This window comes from Pinus tabuliformis, chromosome 2_1, assembly GCF_031772625.1.
Source record: "Pinus tabuliformis cultivar Carrire ecotype Pingquan chromosome 2_1, CPIR1, whole genome shotgun sequence".
Lineage (NCBI taxonomy): Eukaryota > Viridiplantae > Streptophyta > Pinopsida > Pinales > Pinaceae > Pinus > Pinus tabuliformis.
The window spans coordinates 394,645,626-394,670,078 of NC_142299.1; the positions used below are offsets into that span (position 1 = coordinate 394,645,626).

At 38.3% G+C, this 24,453-nt stretch overlaps 1 protein-coding gene across 1 annotated transcript in view; it reads left to right on the plus strand.

The window, feature by feature from the left end:
• NEF1 (no exine formation 1) overlaps nucleotides 1-9,737 on the plus strand; it is a 62,380-nt gene extending 52,643 nt beyond the window's left edge. The window contains exon 4 of the mRNA XM_089402756.1: nucleotides 8,283-9,737. Within this exon, the coding sequence (XP_089258882.1) occupies nucleotides 8,283-9,599 (1,317 nt within the window). The 3' untranslated portion in view covers nucleotides 9,600-9,737. The remainder of the gene's footprint in view (nucleotides 1-8,282) is intronic.
• Nucleotides 9,738-24,453: the final 14,716 nt, after the last annotated feature.

The window sequence follows — 24,453 nt, forward strand, 5'->3', positions numbered from 1 at the left end:
CCATCGAGAATGAGCCTCTTTGCCTTCCCTTGCTCGACCTTGTACTTCTTCTTTTGATCGTTGTCATCAGGAACAACTACAACACTTTTGACGTAGGCCTCGAGATCATATTCCTCCAGAACAACTAAGTTTTTGATCTTCCATATGACATAGTTGGAAGCATCTTCCAACTTGTCATGATCTCTAAGCCCATGCGATGCCATCTCACTCAATTGTCGAATTGACTACTCTAGTCACTTCTTAGCACATAGTAAAATTGTCATTTGAAGAAAGTTGTGAGTTGTGTAAGCACATATTAAGAGGGAATATAAAGTATGGCAGAAGTCCTAGAGATCCAACCGTAGTAAGAGTAAGTAAATCAACATCAGGATCGGTAAGTTGAGATGAACTTGGAAATTTGCTTGATAATTTTGAAATATACATTCTTGGTAATTTAAGTGAAAATATTGATATGTTAAGAATGCAAAATAAGCTAAAATCTAAGAATATTACTTTTTCTATATTCTTCCCTAGACGTAGAAAGAAATATGCATTAAGGGACTGACCAATTGAGCTGCGCAGCAAGTGAGAAATTCGAACTTTCTGGTGGAAAGTTCTTTGAGGAGAAAATTCCCCTCTACGTGTCTTTGTTCTTTTCTAGCGGATTTCTGCCTCAACAGAAACTGCGCCCTTCAAGCACTGCGTTGAGGCTCTGCGTCACTCCCTCTGCCTCTGCAAACTCACGAACTAAATTCCCCTTCTATGTGTCTTCGTTCTTTTCCAAGCGGATTTCTGCCTCGACATAAATTGCGCCCTTCAAGCACTGCGTTGAGGCTCTGTGTCACTCCCTCTACCTCTGCAAACTCACAAACTCGAAATCATACCTCTATTGTCTCACTCAAAGAGAGATTTCCTCGAATCTGCTTCCCGACAAGGACTGCACAATCACTTCAAGGAGATTCAAATTGTTGCCAAGTGCAGCTTTCAGCCTCACTACTCATCACTGGATCTGCTCTTCCTGTTTCAAAATCAATGCTCTGATACCATGTGAAAATTCCTACATTCTGAAGGAACCCCTACTGCAGTAAATCTGAATCTACTTCACCTACTTGATTTTTGAATTACATTCATTAAGTTATTCTTTTGAACACTGAAGCAAATTACTTCTGTAGCCTACATTGATTAAATATTTGATCTCATGAAATAGAAAACAGAGGAAAGAACAAGATACATAGGACATGCTTATTTTTGGACACAATAGTCCCCGGAAAAACCCAATGTGGGAAAACCGGTGCAACAATTCTGAGGGTTTATTATTATGCAGGAGAAATATTTGAATATAAATCTAGGATGCTCATCTAGCGATCCTTTACAGAGAAAACACTGGCGGAAAATTTGAGTGAGTTTTACCTCACTTCACCCGACAGAATTCCGGTTGATTCGGCACAAGACTGGCTAACCCTTGCTATTTTTGCGCTAGCTTTGCGTCACCTTCTCTGCCCTTTGCGTCAACTCTCTCGACTGTTCTGACAATTTTGGATTTTGTGTGACAGACAACTTTTTTTGCTCTGCGCATGCCCTTCTGGCTTTGCGTTAGGATTGCGTGGGCCCAGACTGGCCCAACGTCAACTCTCTCGGCTACTGTGTTGCCTCTCTATCAGTATTCTCCGGAAAGTCCTCCTTTCGGATGCTCTCTACCCCTCAGCTACAAGATCTCCCAAATTGATTTTCCTCCTGAGAACTTCTCACCTCAGAAAATCGATATCCTCAATCTCTGTGTGTGTGTTTCCAAATGAACCCCAAGCCTCTATTTTATATTTTTTCTGTTGAGCTTTCAACGACCGAGATTAAGTCTCTAATTAACAGCTAAGATTAAAACATGACTTGATCCTCCTTCTAGATTATTCTCACCCATATTTGATTAACTTCTATTAATATTTTAATTTCCCTAAGTTTAGACTTAGGAACCCCATTAAAAATATTAATTATTTTAATAAAATACAATTCGGGTGGAATTTCACCAAACGATTTCTAGGTTCTTTAGAACTCATGTGCCTTAGCCTCTCGACCAATTTTCAAGGCTAGAGCACTTCTGATGCTACCAAAAACTAACATTTGAAAGACGCATCGAGTAAGAGATTGATTTTTGAAAAGAGCAGCGCAACAGTTGCGGGAGAAGTGATTGAGGTGATTTCTTGCAGTGAGGGGCAGGAATAGTTTCCGGATGAAGATTTCCTGATCCATGGTTACAATGCAGAGGAGGCAGCGCAAAGCCACGCAGGGCAGCGTAGTGCCACGTTGAGGCAACGCAAAGCCTGAGAGGAGATCTGAAATTTGCTAGAGAATCGAGTTCCAGAGCCAGAAGCCGGGGTGTGAGATCGAAAGGGAAGAAAGTCGAAGTTCTAGAGGCAAATCGATCAACCTAAAGGAGTGACGTAGTTTCCAGAAGCTGTGACGCAGAGCAGCTCAGTGATTGTGCAGAAAGTGTGCAAAGGCACCTAGGGGCTAGCCATTTAGTCGCTGGATCAATACTGGATCGCCAGTGATAGTGTGAGGTATATCACACTCATCTCTCTGTCATTCAAATTCTCTGTATTGAATAGTCAGTAAGGCATCCAAATATTGTATTTAGAAACTACTGCATAATAATACAAACCCTTAGCTGCTGCACTAGTTTTCTCACATTGGGTTTTTGCAGGGACATTGGTCCAAAAACAATGGTGTCACTTGTGTGTGTTATTTCTTTCTTGCTCAGATTCTTGTTTCCGCATATTATTTAAAGTTGTGAAGGCTACGTTTATTTCGATGTTTACTGTATAACACTGTAAATAACTTGATTTAGTAGGAGAAATATAATCAATTGCTGCAGTAGTGATTCAGGATTCTCGAATTTTCACATGGTATTAGAGCACATGTGAAGCAAGAGAGTAGATTGGAAGAGCTCAGCGCTGAAGAGGAGAGATATTGAAGTGCTGCGTAGTCAACATATCGAATCCTTAGAGGGATTGCGCAGTCCAAGCCAGGAGGGCAAGATTATTAAGGAAGATCTCTATCCGAGTGAGTCGACAGAGAGGTAAGATTTCCAGATTAAGATTTGTCAGCGGCAGACAGAGCAGCCCAACGACAGATTCAATGCAGAGCACATTTATGGTGATACACAGTTTTCTGCAGCAGTTGCTGAGGCAGGAAAACATCAGAAGAGGGAAGGAGACACTATTTGAGGGAATTTCTTCCTCAAAGAATTCCTAGCCAGGGAATTCGATTTCTCATTTGCTGAGCAATAGTAGAGGAGTAGATCTATTAACTCCAATAGGGAGTGCATAGGCCAGCCTAGCAGTAGTGCAGAGGAGAGAGGAGGTAGATCGACATTTTGTTGACAGAGATGGCAGCGAATGGGCTGAGAGATCAAGATCGGTTGGATGGGGCATCCAACTATGTGATTTGGAAGGCCAGGATCTCATGCCTTCTGAATGAGCATGATCTCAAGATGTATGTCGATAGTGTGGTAGCTGTACTTGCTGATGCAGATCCACTCAAGAAGTACAAGGTTGAGATGGCGAAGGCCAAGTGGTTGATCCTCAATGGAGTGAGGGATCACGTGTTGGCAAAGGGACGACCAAAGAAATGTGGGATGCCTTGGCTACGCTATATCAAGGATGTTTCGAGCAGCGAAAGATGTATTTGGAGGAGACGCTGAGATCATCTAGGATGGAAAAAGGGGAACACATTGATCTGTTCCTATCAAAGCTTCAGGAAGTCCGAGACCAATTGGTAGCTGTAAGATCAACACCTCAACCTATAGAGATGGTGAGGTTGGCCTTGAATTTTGTCTAAGAAGAATGGCAAGTATTTGTTTGGAGTATCCTGGGCAGAGAGAAATTGCCGGATTGGGAGGGAATGTGGGCCGCTCTTCAGCAGGAAGAGATGAGGTGAGATTTAGTCAAGTTCAAACTTGATGGCGATAGCAACAGTGGGATGAAGCCCAAGGAGGTGGAAGAGAATGTAGCCCTTGCATCAAAGGGGTGACAGGAGCAACAAAGGTGGAAGAAGGATGTCTCAAAGATCAAATGTTTCCGGTGTGGTGAAGTTGGTCACTATGCTACAGAGTGTCCTCTCAAGAAGAAGGACAAGGACGAGAAACATGATCCACAGGCTGCAACCACAATAATCAAGGAGTAGTAGTTTGCCATGATTTCCTAGACACCTCTAGGGGGAGGTGGGGTGATTTAGTACTATAGTTCGAAAAAACTGTAGATGGGCGGATCCTTAAGGAGTCCACCCCTTGGATCAATACTATAGTTCGAAATAACTGCAGATGGGCAGGATGACAATTGCAGCGGCTAGGAGCGCCAGAGTCTGAGCAGCACAAAGCTAGTGTTGGCAGCAGTGCAGTTGGCACAGAGCAGAGTCAACAACAATGTAGTGGCTTCAGTGACAACATAGAGACTAACAACAGTCAAAACAAAAACAATAGATGCATCACAATGAACACCTTTGGTTTAGTGTTTTGGATGCTTTTCCGTTGTTGCAGCAGCATCAGGAGTTGGAGAGGGTTGCAGTGCAGATGTAGTGTTGGCAATGGCAGAGCCAGCAGCAACATGGATGCAACATTTACGCAGTAGTTGATGGGCAATGATGTCAGACATCAGCAACGCAGAGGGAGATGTTACAGAGAAGGGTGATGCTTTAGCAAGTTGCATTACTAGAGCACATTCCTCGCTAAGAGGGACTGTTGATTTCTGGTAGCATTAGATGTGCTCTAAGCCTCAAAATTTGCAGGAGGCTAGGACACATGTATTCTAGAATACCCAGAAATCGTTGTGGGAAATTCCACTTAGAGAAGGTTTTATTAAAATAATTAATTATTTTTAATGGATGGCTATGTTTAAACTTAAGAAATTAAAATAATTAAAGGGTATTAATTAAACTGGTGGTGAAACTTTTAGAAGACGAGGATCAAGCCAAAATGATATGAGCCATTGATTAGAATCTAATATGGGCCGTTGGTTATTCAACGAGAAGATTATAAGAAGAGGCTTGATGGGCATTTGGAAGACTCCCTGCACATGATGTAATGCCTTGTATGGTTTTTAGTGCGGAGGTTATACAAAAAGCTCTTGAAGCAATTGCTGAACAAGACAGAAAGATAGCTGCTAGGGAGAGGGCACTGGTCTTAGATAGATAGCTGCGAGTTTTATTTGTTTTGCTATCTTTCTGTCTTGTTCAGCAATTGCTTCAAGAGCTTTTTGTATATGTAATGTTATTTTGTATTGGTTTTTCACATTTGAGTCCTTGATTGGACAATTATCAGGGATTCGCAGCATTTGGTATCACCTTTGATGTATCATTTTTATTTTGCATCCACTACATCAGACATATTAGTGTTTTTTCATATTTATATGCCATTGTGTTTATTTCATGTTGTTATTGCTTTATATGTTTAAAAATCTGAAAAAAATGAATATATTATGCATTTTTTATGTTTTCTGATATTGATATTATCAACACTGGTATTGTCTACCTTATTAAGTTCCTCCCAATTTTGACAAACTGTGGTCCTTGAATTTTGGAAGAAGTGAATGATAATCGTGGTTCAAGTTAGTGTAAGTTACACATTAATTTTTGAAACGTTCATTGGTGTATGAAGTAAGTTTTTGATTGAAATAGACTCTTGTTTTTGTTTTTGTAAGCTTGGCAGGACATTGTCATTCATTTTCTTAAAAAAAGCATGTTACATCCATATTCCTATGGTTAAGTGGCTTCAACCTACCCATTGGGAAACCAGATCTGTTGTCCACCTAACTGCGTTATAAGCGATCAAAAAACAAAATAGTTTAAGACTGTCAAGTAGAACTATATATGTCTCAGTATTTTTAAATCTCTTAAAATATAAATAACTAGAACATAATAACAAAGTCTGCAAAGCCTTCATCTATACATAATAGTAATTAAAGCCAAAAACTATGCAAAACATGCTACTAATCATCCGAAGAGTCCATAGGTGCTAGGTCTTTCGCACTCAAACCAGGGAGTTCCGTCTGAGGGAGACATGGAATATGTCTCTCTATGCGGCTGAGGCGGGCATTCTACTGTTGAATATGAAATTGAATAACCTGCAATTCCTTGTGAATTTCATGGAGACCAGGATCAGTTTTGGAAGGGCCAACTGAAGGATTCATCAAAGCTCTAGCCACGATGTTCTTTATCAACCAGTACCGGTAAACAGTCTGTTTGTATTGAGAGGGCCGATCTCTGAATGACCAAGATCCAACACCAACTCTCGCCATTCCTCTATATCTCGCTTTGCACCAGCTGCCCGTTGATTTGATTAATTTTACCAACCCAATATTAATTGTCGACCTTGAGTTGGCGTGCCGGCCTGGTATGATTGAGTCAATTCCTGAATGAGTCTCGAAGTGGATTTGCGTCCCTTACCTCGGGCTTGGCGAGGTTGGGGTGGGCTACTTCCTTGACGCTGCCTTGCATATTTGTTGCGCCCACGACTGCCACTAGGCACAGAGTCTCTGTCGGAGGAAGGGCGCACCATGTTGCACTTCAACCAAACACTGCACACTGCAAAGAAATGAAACCCTGAAAGAAAAAACCAAGACCTCGAGCTCGAAGCACTTGATAGGCTTAAGGTCCCGGTACACACACTGCAAACTAAAACTTGTAAGGATACCACAGCAAAAATCCATACAGCAGTGAGCGGTAAGGCTAGAAACTAAACAATTTCCCATGGGTTTGTCGAGAAGTGCCGAAAACATCAACCCAGGGATACCCAAGCCATCTTAAGCCAAAACGCAGAGTCAATTCGAGTGATTCCTTAGTCAGGAGACCCCGTCTCTTAAATACCAGTAAGTTCATTGAACAAACAAGGAAATAAACACAATCATCCATGCAAGAGATACATGTTGAATTCCAGTACATAGACCTCAAGTATATGCCCATTCGAGACAATAAGATTCCATAGTAAACAGAAACAATTTTACAGAGTTCAGACAACCCATCAGAAAAAACAACACTTTCCTTCCAAATTTTTCGGATGGGTATCCTTCTAACTTCATGCATCGGTTCAGAGGCTCGGCTCGAACATAATAACATATGGACTTGATACGCAGGGCGAGGAGTATAAGATAAGCACATTGAGATAACATGGTGTCGCCGACCGCCGACCACAGCGAAGAGAAAGAAACCCATCTGCACCAAGGTGGCGAACCTCGTGAGGCACCTTCACGTTCGTCCCTAAACTTGCCAGAAAACCGTAACCATACCGGTAACACTTCCTACTAAACGATCAGAGCTACCGTCATAAAACCCCAGTTGGGAGATGTCCCTTCGTCCTCCCCCTTCACCATAAATGATCTGCATGCGCGATGCCACTTTACGGTATAGAGTAAGTGTGCGAGGGTTGTAACAAGACCGCCCGCTGTCTTTTCTTATAGAGGCTATATCCATGGCACGAAACCCGGAGATGCCCTATCATCAGCTCGCACCCTGATCAGGGGAATTAGACTCTTTTTGTTATGGTAGTTATTGGAAGAAGTGCCTTTTTGTACCTTTGTAAATGATAATCGTGGTTCAAGTTAGTGTAAGTTGCACATTAAAATTTTGAAACGTCCATTGTTGTATGGAGTAATTTCTTGATCGAAAGTCTCTTTTTGATATGGTAGTTACAATGAACTTTGAGTTCATGGTTAACGTTTTCTGGAATATGCTTGAGATGTGCAGAGTCTATTTTCTAGGCATTGGAAGAACAAATTGAGATTAATTCACTGTTTATTTTTGGCTAGTTTGAGATACGTTTCTGAAAGATTGGAGTGAAAAGAGTGACAAGAAGGTTCACCATATCTGTCTATCTTTACTTTGATCTTGATTCTTATGCAGTAATTCCAGTGAAGATTCTATAAATATTAAATTGAGATTCTTAGATAGGGATCTTCTGTGTCATCTTGCTTTGCGAACTGATATCCTGCTTTGATGACCTACATTTTCAATGTCATTCAATTCTAGGTTATGATGGTGAAGTTATTTAGGATATGAGATTTTGTTGAAGGATATGGCTACGTTCTGATAATTGTGTCTACTAACTTGACAGATATTGTAACTTCATGTGTTTTCTACGCCTTAAGTGAATTTTATTTATATGTTTATTCACCATGACTGTAATGATTAATCTATTTGCCAAGTTTCTAATATTGACTGAATCTTGAAATTTGAGACGATAGAGATTAGAAATTATAAAGCTTTCATATTTTGCTGAACACTGTTAGTAATCATCTGTGTTGATTTTCTTTTTGCAGTTAGTGAAGCGCGTGCTACTTCTGGTGGTGGCTGTTGGTGTCTTGCTTATATTTATGCAGCCTCCATTACCAGAGACATGGTCATTTCAATCTAAATTGATGTACATACCTGAGCAGTCTATGGATGATAGTTCCATCTATGGTTCAATCACCAAGAAACCGTCCTGGCCATCGTGGTTACTTATAGCAACAATTATTGCTTCATTGGCTGCATTCACCAAAACTATTCCAGTGCAGTACATTGTAGAACTTAGACTACTATACGCTGTGGTTGTGGGGATCACGTTTGGCATCTACATCTGTGCTGAGTTCTTTATTCAAACTCCCATTCTACATGCCTTGCTTGTTGGAGCTATGACATGCGCATCTGTCTTTGTGGTCTTTACACACTTTCCTTCGACATCAAGCCTGAGGTTTTTACCCTGGGTGTTTGCACTCCTCGTTGCACTTCTACCTGTTATGTATTTGTTGGAAGGTCAGTTGAGGTTAGCGAATGCGGAAAATGGAGAAGATGAGAGGTTTGTTGCACTGTTAACCCTTGAAGGGGCTCGGATATCTTTGTTGGGATTGTATGCTGCAATTTTCATGTTGATAGCGTTGGAAATAAAGATTGAGTTGGCATCATTGATGAGGGAGAAAGCTTTAGAGAAAGGAAGAGTGCAAAATTTATCAACTAAGAGCTCTGGTTTTGTTCCAAAGTATCGTCTACTTCAACAACGTCGAGCATCCGTGGCATCTTCTTTCACGGTAAAGAAGCTAGCTGCAGAAGGGGCATGGATGCCTTCAGTTGGCAATGTTGCAACTATGCTGTGTTTCTTGATCTCATTGATTCTGAATGTCCATTTGACTGGGGGCTCCGATAGAGCAATTTTTATTCTGGTACCAATATTGCTGCTGCTCAACCATGACTCTAACTTTTCTACGGGTTTTGGAGATAGACAACGATATTTTCCTTTGACTGCAGTTCTCTCCTTATATTTAGTAGCATCTGCCATATACAGATTGTGGGATGAAGTATGGCATGGATATTCTTCTTGGGGACTTGACGTCGGAGGTCCAGGTTGGTTCTTTGCTGTAAAAAATGCAGCTTTATTGATGCTAACATTACCTAATCATGTGCTATTCAATCGCTTTATGTGGGATTATGCAAGACAGTCAGATCTAATATTGTTAATGATCATGCCCCTCAATTTGCCTTCAGTCGTGATGGCTGATATAATAACTATTAAAGTTTTGGCATTGTTAGGCATTATATACGCTTTAGTCCAGTATTTGGTATCAAGGCATATAAGAATCAAGGGAATGAAGTTCATTTGACAAGACTGATGAGTTGTAATGAGGATTTTTGTGGAACTCAGTTCCGTTCGGATTGTTTTATTGTTTACTGCATGATGGTGCCTTTTCTGTGGGCTGATGGCTCTCACAAAATAATTTAGCTAGATGTGTTTGACTTTTGATGGTTGGCGCAAATAAGCTGAATCAATGAGTTAGATGTGAGGAATAAGTATCTCTAAGTAAAGCTGTGGTAGATGCTTCAGGTTGCAAAGTCAAATGATTTTCAACACTCCATTCTATGTCTCTAATCTGGGAATTTAAATTTTGTGATAGATAGGTTAGTCACATCAAGTGTATTTGGCATTCTTAATGCAGGATATAATGAGCTTGTTTTTCCAGAATCTGGTGACAAGCTACCGTACTGTCCTTGATAGTTAGGCCACAAACAATGGCCTGTTAACTCAATTTGAATTGAAGGTTTTCTCTTTTCTTTTCCTATAATGCTGTATTTAATGTGAGTCCCCATGGAGGTAATCGAGCTATCAAGTATGGGTAAAAACTAAAAATGGGTTAGCGATATTGCAGAAAGATTATTCATGGGCATTTTTTTAGAATCACCTCTATGATCCTATATATGCTATATTTTCAAAAGATTAGATATGCCTTTGGGCTAATGTTATGCAGTATTTCATCTGTCGTTTATCATAGCATATTTATACCCTTGCTATTATTATTATCCTTCATGATCCCAGTTATGTAACATCTTCAAAATTGTAAATGTTTCCGGGCTAATGTTGTTGAGTGTTTTGATCGCATATTTGTTTTTGCCCATTTTCCATTTGCCAGAAAAATGGATGTTCTACACGTTAAAAGTATTGGAATATTCTCCACTTCTAGTTCTTCCCCTTCTTCCCTATTTATGGAATTTACCTAGCGGTGTTCATTTTTCCTGAATATTGAATTTGAGGCATTGTTCAATGCATTTGACTTTATTTCATGTCAATTAATATTTCTTAAAATCTTCTGAAAGAGCTTCCAATTACAGTCTCTGATTAGTTTGTTTCTATTCTCAGGTTTGCCTTATAATATTGGTTCTATCATATTTGTGAGAACATAGGTTTTGCCGATAGTAAAAACGAAAAGAAATCTGCATCATAAAACCCAGTTGCTCAGCAATGATCTGAAAATGACCAACCCTAACAGTTCTAAACACATACAGGTCCACCAAGAGGAGCAAAAGAGTACTCTAACAAATTCTCCTCCACACATCAGCAATTAGAAGTCCTATCCTGTTCTGAATGTAACAGTGATGAAAATAAGAGAGGAGCCCAAAAGCAAGAATACTTGCCAAAAGATTGAATTTGGTTTCAATTTGCTTACTTGCATCCATAACTTCATGTCCACTTATTGGATTAGCAGGCTGTGAAGCAACCACTGAGATTTTCAGAGGTAGCTGGAGTATACAAATCGGTCACAAATATTTCTACTCTTAGTTTCCCCTCCAAGGAACAGTTAGATACATTATATAATAATAATAATAATTTAATTTGAAGGTCACAGTGAACACAGACACCAAATTGTTGTATGAGACCCTTTGTTTGTGGGACCAGAGACCCACCTCCAAGCAGGAATTTGACTGCTAAAGTCTATAAAGGCATACATACTCTACCCACTTTGGATCTGAACCTGTAAACTCTTATAAAGAAACACATGCGCTAAACCATTTGGCTGGGTCTATATGTGACATGATTGATGTGATATGTTTACACAGGTTATTTTGGTTGTTGCGGAAACTCCATAAGGTTGTTTCTGATAGACCTGCCTGCAGTTACATTACAGTTACATTATGCTAAACAACGATTGATGAATTAAATAGAGCAGCCAAATATGTGATCTGTAAAGTAGGCTGTGAGCGGGGTGAATTCACATGCTTTGGTCAAATTTAGTTTGGCTTACTTCGGTAGAATTCTATTATAGAACCATGCATGAAACCATCGATTTCTCAAACAAATATTTACCTTAACGAGCAGTGAGAAATGACGTTAGTACTTTTATGTAATAAAAATATGTTCAAGCTCTTTTTAGATACAGAATTGATCGTTGACTATTCATCAATTTGTTTTTGATACAGATTTAATTCGTGACTTGTGAAAATTCTCCCGATTAAAACTGATGGTCACCATAAGATTAGTCAACCATGCTTTTAATACACAAGGATTCCCAAGGAATTGAGAAAGGGTAAGGTCCTTTTCTGCTTTACAAGTGTGTTCTTCATGATTATGAGAGAATAAGCCAAAAAGAATTTATCCAAAACATAAAGGAGTAAATCATAAAAGCGTCCCTAAAAATAGAGGGAAAACCTGATGCAAAAACATATAGTCAGAATGTTTGAGTAGAAACAACAGTGGAACCGTCTCAGAACAAAATCAGGGTTTTCTGCCTCTTCACGGAATGATCGATCTTTGGAAAGGGAATCAGCTACCGAGTAAAGTTCCTTGAATATATATGGAGATATGATCGAAACCATATCTTTTAATGCTCCTCATAGGACTCGGCCCAACATTTTGGAAAACTGAAATTCCAACCATCCAGTTAATTACCAAAAGAAAGCAGTGTCTCCATAAATAACATTTTATTTGTTTTAATTATTCATAATAATCTTATGGTTGCGACTTGATGATACATATGATAAATTATAATTAAGAAATATTAGGATGTGAAGGTAAGGACAAAGGGTGCCTTGATTGGAAGATGCCAACCAGGGACGAACACTTTTTTGGAATGTTCGAGTCTGTGCACTGATTCAGTGTCAAAGTTCAGATTGGAGCATGTTATTAAAAGCCGATAGCATGCATTGATGCTGTGCACTGAATTGAAAAAAGGGAAAGACGCGTAATAAAAGAAACGATAAAACCGAAAGGATAAGACGCGTGACTTTCTCAAATCTATCATGCTTTGCATACAAATCATTTCAATATTGTGGACACATTCTCTCAAAGGAGATGCAATCCCATATTTTGAACCAATGGGTAAAATCGTTTCTTATGCATGTATTTGAGAGATACACTTTATCTCTTTTATTTTTAGCAATTTGTAGTTAAAGCTTTGCTAGAAACATGTTTTTAGTTAGTTTATCTTTTTTTATAAAGATAAGGTTTGTGTAATGAAGAAGGGTTGAAATTTTTTCACAAAAACTTTGATATATTGTGTATAAAGTTTAATATAAGCTATTGCAACCGATGTTATTTGTCCAAAGATTCTTGTGTGATGATTTTCCGGTCTGTCTCCTAGTAATTGTTATTTTTTTGTTTCATTATCTTTTCCCACATGTCTTCTACATTTTGGAAATTAAGTTATTAAAGTTGAACTTTGTTTATCAGCTTAGTTTTACTAATACCAAACTGCTATATGTTTTCCACTTAGATATCTTAAACATAATTCATTAATTGCTCTGTTTTTTGGTATTTATTTCTACTTGCTTCTATCACAGCTAAATGATAAATTGTCTAAGAAAGTTGTTGCTACCTTGCCTTGTCCTTGTATTATGTTCATATAGCCTATAAGCAGTAACTCGTTGTCAAACAGACTCCATGCCCAATGGTTTTTCTGTCATTTTCCATACCAACGTTGTTCAAATCCAATTAGATCTAGTCAATGTGTTGAATACATAACTAGTCATTTTGACTGAGTTATAGAAGGGACCCCCCTTCAAATTGAAAGGGATAGCTTTCAATTCAAAAGATTGGTTAGAGGTTACCTTAGAGGTTTTCCCACAGCCAGAGTTTTCTCTAAGTGATTACAAAATGTGTTGGGGGGCACAATTGTACAATCTTTATGACTATTTCTTGTTGGTTCAGATTGATCAACACTGTAGTAGGCAACACAATTATGAACAACAACCCAAAACAACGACCTAGAGTAGGCATAGGGGTGTTACATTGTTCTAAAAATGCTAGCTTGTAGGTTCTCCAAAAAATACCAACTAAAAATTGACACTCACAAAACATGGTTTGCAAATAAAGTTAAGAAACTGGTATTAATCTTAACCCCATCCATTATAAGGTTTCCTTTTACTAGATGGAACCCCTCATTCACGAGGAGGTCCGCCTTCTTCTTGTTGTGCCTATGGGCATGAACATATGATTTGGAGTTATAACTTCCTAACATATAATAGATCCTTTACAACAGAATGGATCAACTTGAAGGGTTCTACTTGTCGGCCAAACTAGCAGGGTCTAACCCCATGGGCGTCAAGGAGATTTGGCCCAGTGACTTCTCGATTGGCGGGGTACGTAGAAACAGGAACTCGACCAACTCTTCATAATATAATGAAATATAACATGATCTTTAGTTGAATTCATAATTTTCTCAACACTCGATGAATTCCCTGAAATACAAATGTTTTTTTAAACATTCCTTTTGTATAATTAACTCCCCTCAAAACCAAACTAAGTTTAAAAACAAGGTATTTGAAGTGCACAAATGTATATGAAATAAATATATGTATCTAATGAACTAAATAGTTCAGAATGATGAATATAAAATAGGGCACTTGTTATAAATACTTAGGCGGGATGTCTTTCCACTAATGGATGCATCTTTACAATAAGACACATCTATTCACTAATTAATTAATTATCATTTGTTAAGTTTATAACATTGCCACCCTCTTTGAGAAATGCTTTGTCCTCAAAGCATAATAAATACGATTCTTTCTAGTTGAGGATGTTTTCGTGGATGGCTTTTATTTGGATTTGACATTGTTCGCACTAAGAGTGTTTGGTAAGGTTCTTGTATATTGTTGCATCATTTTTTGAGAGTAGAAGTTTCAACACCACATAATATATAGTGTTGACCTTGTTAACCAAATTCCATGTACTGTTATTTAATATTTGTCATATAACTTCCTAACTGTATCAACCATTCTACATCTAACAACATATTCATTTATTCAAGTGGTAGAGCTTAGAGTCTTATTTGTAGTGCTAGTTCCTGGATTTGAACTAAAAACTTATGACATTTCTCTACTTGATTTTTTTTCCATTAGTGACATTAATAGTGAGGTCCTTGGCTGGGTACACAAAAAAGATTAGGTTGTATTGCAAGAGTAATATCCATGGAATCGTGACTACTCCCATAATGTACTTTTTTACTCCAAAAAAGGTGAATCACCCCCCATGGTTAACATTATCATCTTGAATCCTATTGGTTCTTATAAATTTGATTTTGGTTGTACATTTTTGTTTTAGGCCCATTTTTGACCTCAAAATTTATCTAATGCAGTCAGAGTTGATAAAATCAGGGGGTTGGTTCCTCTTTCCAGTTGGTGCTAGAGAATCTTGGAAGTTGGTACTTCCTGTTGAATTAAAATCATTCCATGGTTTTCTCCTGTTTGGATTTCCGCGTGAAAGATTACTTGTGCATTGTTTATGATGTTATGGATTTGTTGAATGGTGTTAACTATTAATGCTTCCATGATATAATTAAAATGGTAAAAGGTGCCCAACACTGATTCACTCCCCTTTTATTATTGGTGAATGTTCCAACAATTGGAATCAGAACGAGTTCCTTTAGTTGCATCCTAATAACTAGAAGGCAAATATCGAGAAAATAGAGATGGGAAGATCAAAGAAGCACGCTTCCAAACGATCAAAGGAGTCTCTCACATTGCACTAATTTCAAAATCTATTGCATCGGATGAAGATAAATAGGTTGTCCTGTTCCTTTGTTCGATGAAAGAAGCTATGAAATATGGGAATCCAGAATGGAAGCTTATTTGGGAGCTCTTGGATATGATGCATGGAATTCAATTATCACTAGAAACACATCTACATATGGATCGAGAAGGTGCAATATAAAAAGCAATGAATGACATTCTAAGTGCTTTGACAGATTATGTGAAAAAATAAAGTTACCAACTTTACGAGAACTATATCGAGTTCTCATTTTTTTAGAGGTCAAAAAATCATAAATTTTATGCCAATTTTGAAAAGCGTTGATGCAACATCAGCGCTTTTTTGGAGCATATTTTTGACACCTCAAATTTTCTTATGTAATAAGGATGGACATTTTTTTATATGTTAGTGACTTTCATGCTGATTTTGAGAAGTGTTGATGCAACATTAACCCCTCCTTTGGGCGGAGGGGTTTATTTTTAACATTTTAAATTTTCTTATGTATTAAATCTGAATATAATTTTTTAAATGTTGGTGATTTTCATGCTAATTTTGTAATGCCCAACTTAAATCTTATCCTACAAATTGTGTTAATATTTACATTATCTGAAAATATTGAGAAATATTGGTCTAAAATAAATTTATGATTTCCATTATTCAAATTCCCCACTTACCTTCTCAATTTGAATATTGTGTAGGATATGGTCTCCTTCCATTAATTCAAAATATATTTATTCATTCACACACCCCAATGTACCCTCACATTTACTAAGGAGGAGACAAAGTCCTCTCCATCTTATTATCAATATATATTTATTCATTTCACATTCCCCAATGTACCCTCACATTTACTAAGGAGGAGACATGGTCCTCCCCATGTAATTACACTTCACATTCCCAAATGTACTTTTCAGATTTACTTGGGAGAAGACATGATCCTTTCCCATTAAATTCTCAATTTTAAATTCATATCACAATTCCAAATGTACTCTAGCTTAGAAGAGAAGTCAACCAAGGATGGGTGAGAGTTAATGACATTAATGAGAGGTGGTTGAGGAAAGAGGGTATAAAAGGGAAGGGGGAAGGAAGAAGAGGGGGAGTTGGAGTTTTGCTTAGGATTGTAGGGGTTGGTTGTGATTGTTTGGCCTTGTTATGATTTTTGGGAGACCTTGGAAACCTGTGGAGGTTTCTTGGGTTTGAGAGGAGGAAAGTATCATTATCTAGTTTTGCACATTCTTCTTGAGGACACACTATATCTGGTTGGACTTGGGCACGGAGGGCTAGGGAACCTGTGGAGGTTTCCTGGGCTAGGAATTTATTTCCTAGTTGGCTGGGAGGTAAATCCGGTTGGGTCGGCCAGAAGGAGCGTTCAGCTGGAGCTATCAGACAAAGGTATCGTCATCAACCGCCGGAACAGGTATTTTTCCATGGACTACTCTTGTTAAGTTGATATCAATGGAATGCTCACCTTAATTTATGTTGCTTATGATAAAATGATTAAATGTTAAATGTTTAAAGCTATGTGAAAAGGTCAGCAAGCTCCTTTTGTTATTTATAAATTAACAGGAAAATAGATATGTTAGTGTATAACGAAATAAAGGCTCTAATAATAGGATTCGGGTTCTTACACATGGTATCAGAGCTTTAGTTCAAAATCTGGACCCAAAGCCCACTAAACCCAAATTCCATTATAAAAGTTTATAATCCTCTTAAATACTTGTAATATCTATATCTATATATATATGTTTTAGATTGAAAACGATACATTAACCTATAAATAAATAAATAAATAAATAAAAAAAAAGAAAGAAGACGACGACTACTTTGAAAAAGTTTGGCTTAACAACGATTTAATCATTCTTATGCCGACAATTGATATGCTACATTTCCATTTTGAAAAGAAAAGATCTCTACGTTGCGTACATTTCCATTTTGGAAAGAAAAGATCTCAAGGTTTATGTAAAATCCACACGCATCTAGAAGGGGCCTTCGAGAGGGGCTTTCGATTTATTTAGACTTGCCTGAACAAGCCCATAACCCATTGAACTAGGTACTCAGGCTATTTTTTTCGTGGGCGGTGGCAATATTCCATTAGATTCAATCTAGCCTTCTTGCCTCCGAGAATACTTTGAAAAAAAATCCACAGTGGAATGGATAGCAAATTAATCTTCACTGCTTCCTGCTTGGCGGCAGTTTCATTAGCTGTATTTGTGTATGCGATTCATCACAGTGAGAAAATAATCGGCGTCCAATCGCAGATGAAAAACCTCAAAGGAAGATCAAGTGCATTTTCGCCCGGTAACTCCTAGTCGCCCTTTGTACACTTTCAACACCAGCGGGAACAAAATGGGCAAACCTACTTTTCTTTACATATATTTTTGTAAAATCTACAGCTTCCATTTGGAGTAGTTTGGTACACAGCTCTGTCATCCACCCGCGATATACCGGGAACACCCGAACGAGTAAGCGCGCGGTCGTGGGATCGAAACGATGGGCGATACAAACACAATTCCTCAGCGTGTTCATGCATTTCTTCGTTCAGGCCGGGGATTTAGCGGCGCAATCTCAGCTGACTGACGGTCTTGCAAAATATAGCGAAATTTCGCTATGTATCACTATCTTGTGTGCATTATCTACTGTATAATTGAAACAAACATGGTCGGTGAAGCACTACACAGAAGAAGAAGATGATAGTAAAACTCTGGCCTGTTGAAGATCATGCTGAAATGGTAACGGGTTCGAGTTCCGCAGTGTCCACTATGCACCGATCCAATGCTTGCCGCGGCGGAGCTGCATTGCACATTTGGTCAGATAATCCAACCACCAATAGCACCTTGATTGAATAAATGATGGCCAAGATTAGCGACCCCGAACAGGAGAGTGTCTTGGGTTATGTGAATACTGAAATGCCTTTCTGACTACACCACTCCTGTGTTTGTTGCATTGGACATAGATTGTGGCCTAGGTGGCATTCTCCCCCTTGAACCTAGTGAACGTTGGCCCAGGAACTGAAAACTATGGGATAAATGGGTGTGTAAGCATTAATTAACATGCAAAATTAGTAAATGAAATATATGAGGAAAGGACACAGGGCCCTCCATGTGTACACATGAGAACTGTTGGAAATATTTTCGAAATAATGGAGAGCCTTCCCTCTCAGCTTGCCTTGGAGAACATAAACCTTGATTTCCTTTGTAAAACTCAGTCTATCTTCACTGGAATGTGCATTTTGGCCTTTTCCTTTGGTTTATTGCTGGAATGTGCATTTTGGCTTTTCTCAGCTGTGTGTTTGGTGGGGAGATTCATGGCTAGTCTCCTTTCATTCCCGAGGAGTAAATTGTTGTAGAGAGTTTACTGGTGTGGGTTACAACAACAGTGAAAGGCATCAAGTTATTGTTTTTGACCAATGAATATTGTTCATTGATGTGATTTGAATTGAATTGGCATAGTGGCTTGCTTGGAAAGGAAAATAATAGATTAGTAACATGCATGTTTATTTTGTTGAGTTATTAATCACACATATTGACTCAGATTTATGAGCAAGACATGGGTAATGGCAATCTAGCGCATATCGCTGGGTGGGCTGTTACAATTTCAATATAAATTGTGAGTTGTGGCTTAACTGATCTCCTTTTATCTGCTGAAACTGCATAGAACAAAGAAGCCATCAATAGTATAAACCATAACCAAAATTAGACCCAACCCGGCTTCAAAACCAATTGAATCAGAACAGAACCAACTGCAACTAGCTAGAACCTGTCTAGACTCTAAACCAGGTTAGGTCAGAGCTGGTCCTGACAAGACTCAGTCAGAGCCAGCAGGTCTCGTCAGATTCAACTGGGCCTGAGTGAGTCAATTTATACCCTTTGTCCATAAAATCCAGAAACAGACCTATTTTGCAGCAGATTTCCAGAGCAACATGGAGCAATTTTCCCAGTGATTCTTATGCACAGTGGGGCCATGTTAGACACACAGCTAGGGTATAGCAATAGAAACATCTCTCCCATTTGTTTACCATTATGTGTTACAAATTTTGTGCTTATTTCTGAACAGATTTGAGAGGATTTAGGGCACGGATTTTCACCAGCTAGGACACAGAATTTTTCCCATCTTCAGACCTGAATTTTAAATTTTTCACTGCTAAGAGAAAATTTCTGCAGGCTTCTGAGCTCATTCTCACTGGCTAGGACAGCTAGGATACACATTTCCGATTTGATTTTAATACTTGAGATTTTCACAGTAAAAGCAGCATTTCCAGAATTTCTGAGCTGAATTAGCTCATTAACTGATCTGAACTTTTGGATTTTTCTCACCTTTTACCCACCAAGCCTTTAAAAGTGCGTAATTTTTTTCAATTTGTCGGCTCTTTGCTGGGTCAATCCCCAGGTCTCTGCTGACTCACAGATCAACTTTGACACTTCAGCCAAAATGGGTCAGGCACCAAGTCGGGTCTGACATCTTTGATTGAAAAGCTATATAAAAATTAAGGTACATAAAGGATTAAAAAACATACTATCAGTAGCACAGTCATTCACACAATAAACAGGAAATTTGAACACGTAAACATATTTCAGATGCTCATCTCTCGAGCTTGAAACAAAAAGATGGTACTGGAAAGAAATGAACAAGAACCAAAGCCTCAAACAGGAAGACGTACTAGAAAGAGCTAAAAGAGAAAGCATTGAATATCAATTTTGTTTCTTGAAAATTAGGTGTGACTCTTGCATTTCACAATGTGAACAAATGATATAAAACCAAAGCTAATGTATTCATAGTAGTCAAGACTACAATTTACTTTGTCGAGAATGAAGATCAACAGAAAGGGGAATTAGAAAGCATTAACCATTAAATTTCAGAAAACCTAAGTCATTGATTGTAGAAGCTAACACCATTCCTTGGTACTATCAGCAACATGCATAAGTTGCATATGTTTTCATCCCATCGCAAATTATTAAATAAGGTTTCTCATTTTACTTTTGAAAAAGGTCAAAGAATAAGCACTAGATAAGTGGAAAAAGTCAAAAGATGCTTGGGAACTCAACCTCCAACATAGTGAAATAATCAAAATAAAGATTGGACAAAAGCCATGTCAAATAGGCACTTACCAACACAAGCATTCTGCCTCCAACATTTAAAGGTGGTTGCTGCAAATTGCGAGACATATGCTGAGGTACTGGTGAGGTATGCTGTGCATGGGGCATGTCATCCAAGTGTGACGTGTGAGTGCAATGTTGTCCATGAGATGGATGGGATAAGTGCGGTGACGGCTGAGACTGATGAAGAGACTGGTGTTGGGATTGATGCAGCTGCTGGTGTTGGGGTTGATGTGGTAGACAATGCAACTGATGTTGTGGTTGGTGCTGTATTTGATGTTGAGGAGGTGATCGAGATGTGAGATTCAGGACATCATTCGTGTAAGGTGAACGAAGACCAGAGGAGCACCTAATGCTGGAGAATTATCTGCATTAGGATATGCAGGCATTCCAGTCACAGTAGAAAGGGTGTTCTGAGGGGTACGTCTATATTTGTGTCTCGCTGAATAGAACTTATAATCTCTTTCAGAAATCGCTGCTTCATGCCTTCCTGTCAAGCGTTTGAACCATTCAGCATCTTCAATAGGCATATTTGGCTGCTCCACAATCTCCAACCCATGAACCACTACAAAACGTACACGTTTCTCTTCCCTCGTAACCAGCTCTGGGAACTTTGTCCGTGCTTCTAGGGCAGATGCCATCTCTCTCCTTCTGAATGCATGTGAAGTTGGTCGTATTGCCATGCAAATATTTTGCAAGAGTGCTGGGATTACCATTGTTGGTCTTTTTTTTGGAATTTATTATGTCTATGTAAGTATTTAATAAATTATTTGTTTGACAACTTAGCTTTTCCTGTGCTAATTTCATGTTGGTATTTACCTATTCATTATTTCAATTTTCAAATTTACACACGATCAGAACACACCTGCAACATACATTCTATTGTGATGGGTGAATTACTGGGTGATAGGGAACGTGAGCTGTATTTACGATAGTTTGTCTTATGAACTGTCCTTATATGTGTCCCGTTGTAGGGTACTTTTAACTTTATAGAGGTCTCTGGGTTAAAATCAAGCAAGTTTATTTGTCATCAAACACTGAGAAGTGTATGGGTTGGGATTCTCTTGGATATCGATGTTCATTTTTATTATCCTTATCATTAGTTGACTATACGGTGTTGTGGTAGTTTATTGTGTCTTTGTAACTAATCATGGAGTGGTCAGTTGTCCAATTCTGATGAAGTCAAATCTTATTTTCACTGCATGTAGATCCTACAGGCATAGATGAATTAATAAGTGACAGGAAACTTGAGTGTCCATGAATGCTGAGAGCTGGATTTTGTAATAATTTCCTTTATCACTAATTTGTCATTATCCATTATTCTATGTTACTCGACCCTAATAAACATTGTGGATCAAACTATTCTCAGCGGCACCAACTATTTGCCATTCACTTTCATGGCTGCATATAAATTATAATGTAACTTTACATGATGGATGATTAGATAGTGGTTACTACATTTATTATGATAATCTTTCCATGGTTATTTGACTCTAAAAGGAGTCAAACAACATAAATCTGGATTCTGTTCTCTGTAAACTACTAATTCATTTTTGTCATTTTATATCACGGGCAATGTAAACAATATTGCAACGACAACTCTTAAGGTGCTCAACCTTTCTTCAAATGCACTATCTGGTACATTGCCAATAAAATTTGGAATCTGTGCAGTAGTGGATTTGAGTGATAACAAGTTATCTGGGGATTTGTCTATGATGTGGACATGGGGAAATTATATGGAAGTGCTTGATCTGAGCCAGAATTCATTTACAGGGTCCCTGCCAAATGATACTTCTCAGTTTTTAAGATTGACCTATCTGAATTTATTGCACAATAACTTAGTGGGATCTCTCCCAACTGTCTTGGGAATGTATCCCAAGATTAATGTTATTGACCTTAGCTTCAACAAGCTAATCGGGGCTCTTTTAACCAGCCTTTTTACATTGTCTACCTTGGAACATTTACACTTATCTAGCAATAATTTCACTGGGGGTATCCCCCTGCCGGACATTCTACCAGTAAACCCTGCTTCATCAGTAATCCCCATTCAAGTGACAAAATATTCTTTCCTGGAGTCATTGGACCTTTCGAACAACCATTTGAGTGGTACTATTCCACCACAAGTTGGTGCAATTGACAGGCTCAAGACATTGAATCTTGGTGGAAATCAATTGTCAGGAAACATACCAAATGAAATCAGTAAGCTTTTTGTCTTGGTCAACCTCGATCTTTCTCACAACCAATTATCTGGGAAAATACCCGGCAACCTTCCTGCCAGCTTAAAGGCATTTAATGTATCTTACAACGACTTGTCAGGTTATGTCCCACAAAATTTGCGAAATTTCCCTCACTCTTCATTCTATCCAGGAAACTCTGGTTTAATTTTTCCTCGTGCTCAAATATCATCTAACAATGGGCCTGGCACCAGTGAGAGACATGGCAGGGCCTTGCTAAAGCAGTTATAATTGGGATCTGCACTGCTGCAGCTGCTCTATTTGTTAGCCTTGCTCTGTTCTTATACTACCGAAGAATTTCAAACTTTGATGACAAAATTGTTTCAAGAGATATAGATAGGGGAAAAACTTCAAGTGCTGGTTACTTTGGATTTGGTAAAGATGTGGGACCTTCATGTCCCATGAGAGTTTCTGCAGAACATTTGCTAGTTTCTGGATGTTGGTTCTATGTTGATGTTATGCATGTGTCAAATAAATTTTACAAATAGAGCTAGAGTCTCCCTTTGAATAATAATAATAATAATAATAATAATAGGTCATGGCCAAGCCAGACACGAAATTGGTTTATGAGACCCCTTGTTTATGGGACAAGCGATCCACCTCCTTGCAGTGATTTGACCACTAAAGCCTGTGGAGGTTTACCTTTTCTACTTCCCGCTAGATTTGAATCTATGACCTCTTACAAGGAAATACATGTTCTTAACCATTAAGCCCACCAAGGCCATTATAAGCTTTATCTTTGTACAAATTTTAAACATTGCATGCTCTCTATCGATGACTGATTATAGAAATAAGCAGATGAGGTTGTTAAGCTTCTTGGAACCTATAAGTAGATGAGGTTGTTAAGCTTCTTGGAACCTATAAAAGGAGACACCAGATCTGCAATATAGTGACGATGTCACAACGAAGACCTAATTATAGAAATTTAGTTTATGGTTGTAATGCTCATGACTTCTGTTGACTAGCATGTGTCATTTAAATACCCTCTACTTTAAACATGGGGATATAGTATGGAGTGGTTTGAGTTACTACGAAGCCCAAAACATGCCAAGAGTTTTCCCTAAGTGATCCAGTACTATCCTTACCATTTGATAGTTCTTTTAAGGCATGGTTAATTGGTTAAAGTGTTCTTAATTGAAATGAACTTCTCCAAAAATCGATTTTCACTAGAATGCATCAATCTAGCATGGTGAGATTCAATGTAATGGTTGCTTCTAATCCATACATATTAAGCATAGTCTTGTGACTAAGTATGCTTTGTCATGTTGTTTGTTTACTAAGACGAAGAAATCTAGAAAGTAATCAAGAAATTAGTTAATAATGAATAGGTACAGGTAACAGAGAAAAACAATAAAACCAGCAAGCAAACAATCCAAAGAAAAATGGGCTGACATAATGTAACCTAAGGTTGAGGAAAAGAGGATGCCAACAATTATTGCATGGTGCATAACAGATGGAGGCCTGACAAGGATGGTCTAGTGGGGTAGAATTTTCTAGTGAAAATATAGATTGAATACTATGGGCTCGTGTAAGGCTTACTCTGACAGTTGTTTTTAATGATCTTAAATTAAATGAGAAGATCAATTCGTAGAGAATTTGGGATTTTAGAATGGAAGCTTATTTAGTCAATAAAAGACTAGTGAAAATATTAGGATACACTTTTACCCTTATTCTAGTGTTGAATAAAAATGCCGTGAAAAAAAATAAAAAATAATGTGTCTCTAGTTTTGGAGAAAAGGACCCTCAACTTTCTTTGCAAATTTTGTGGTCACTGGCCACTTATGAAAGGAGTAGGCATCTTTAGAAATGCGATGCCATTTAGAGGGGAAATACTAATAGCAACAGGGCAAAGGCAATTATTCCTTGAAAATACCCGGCAACCTTCCTGCCAGCT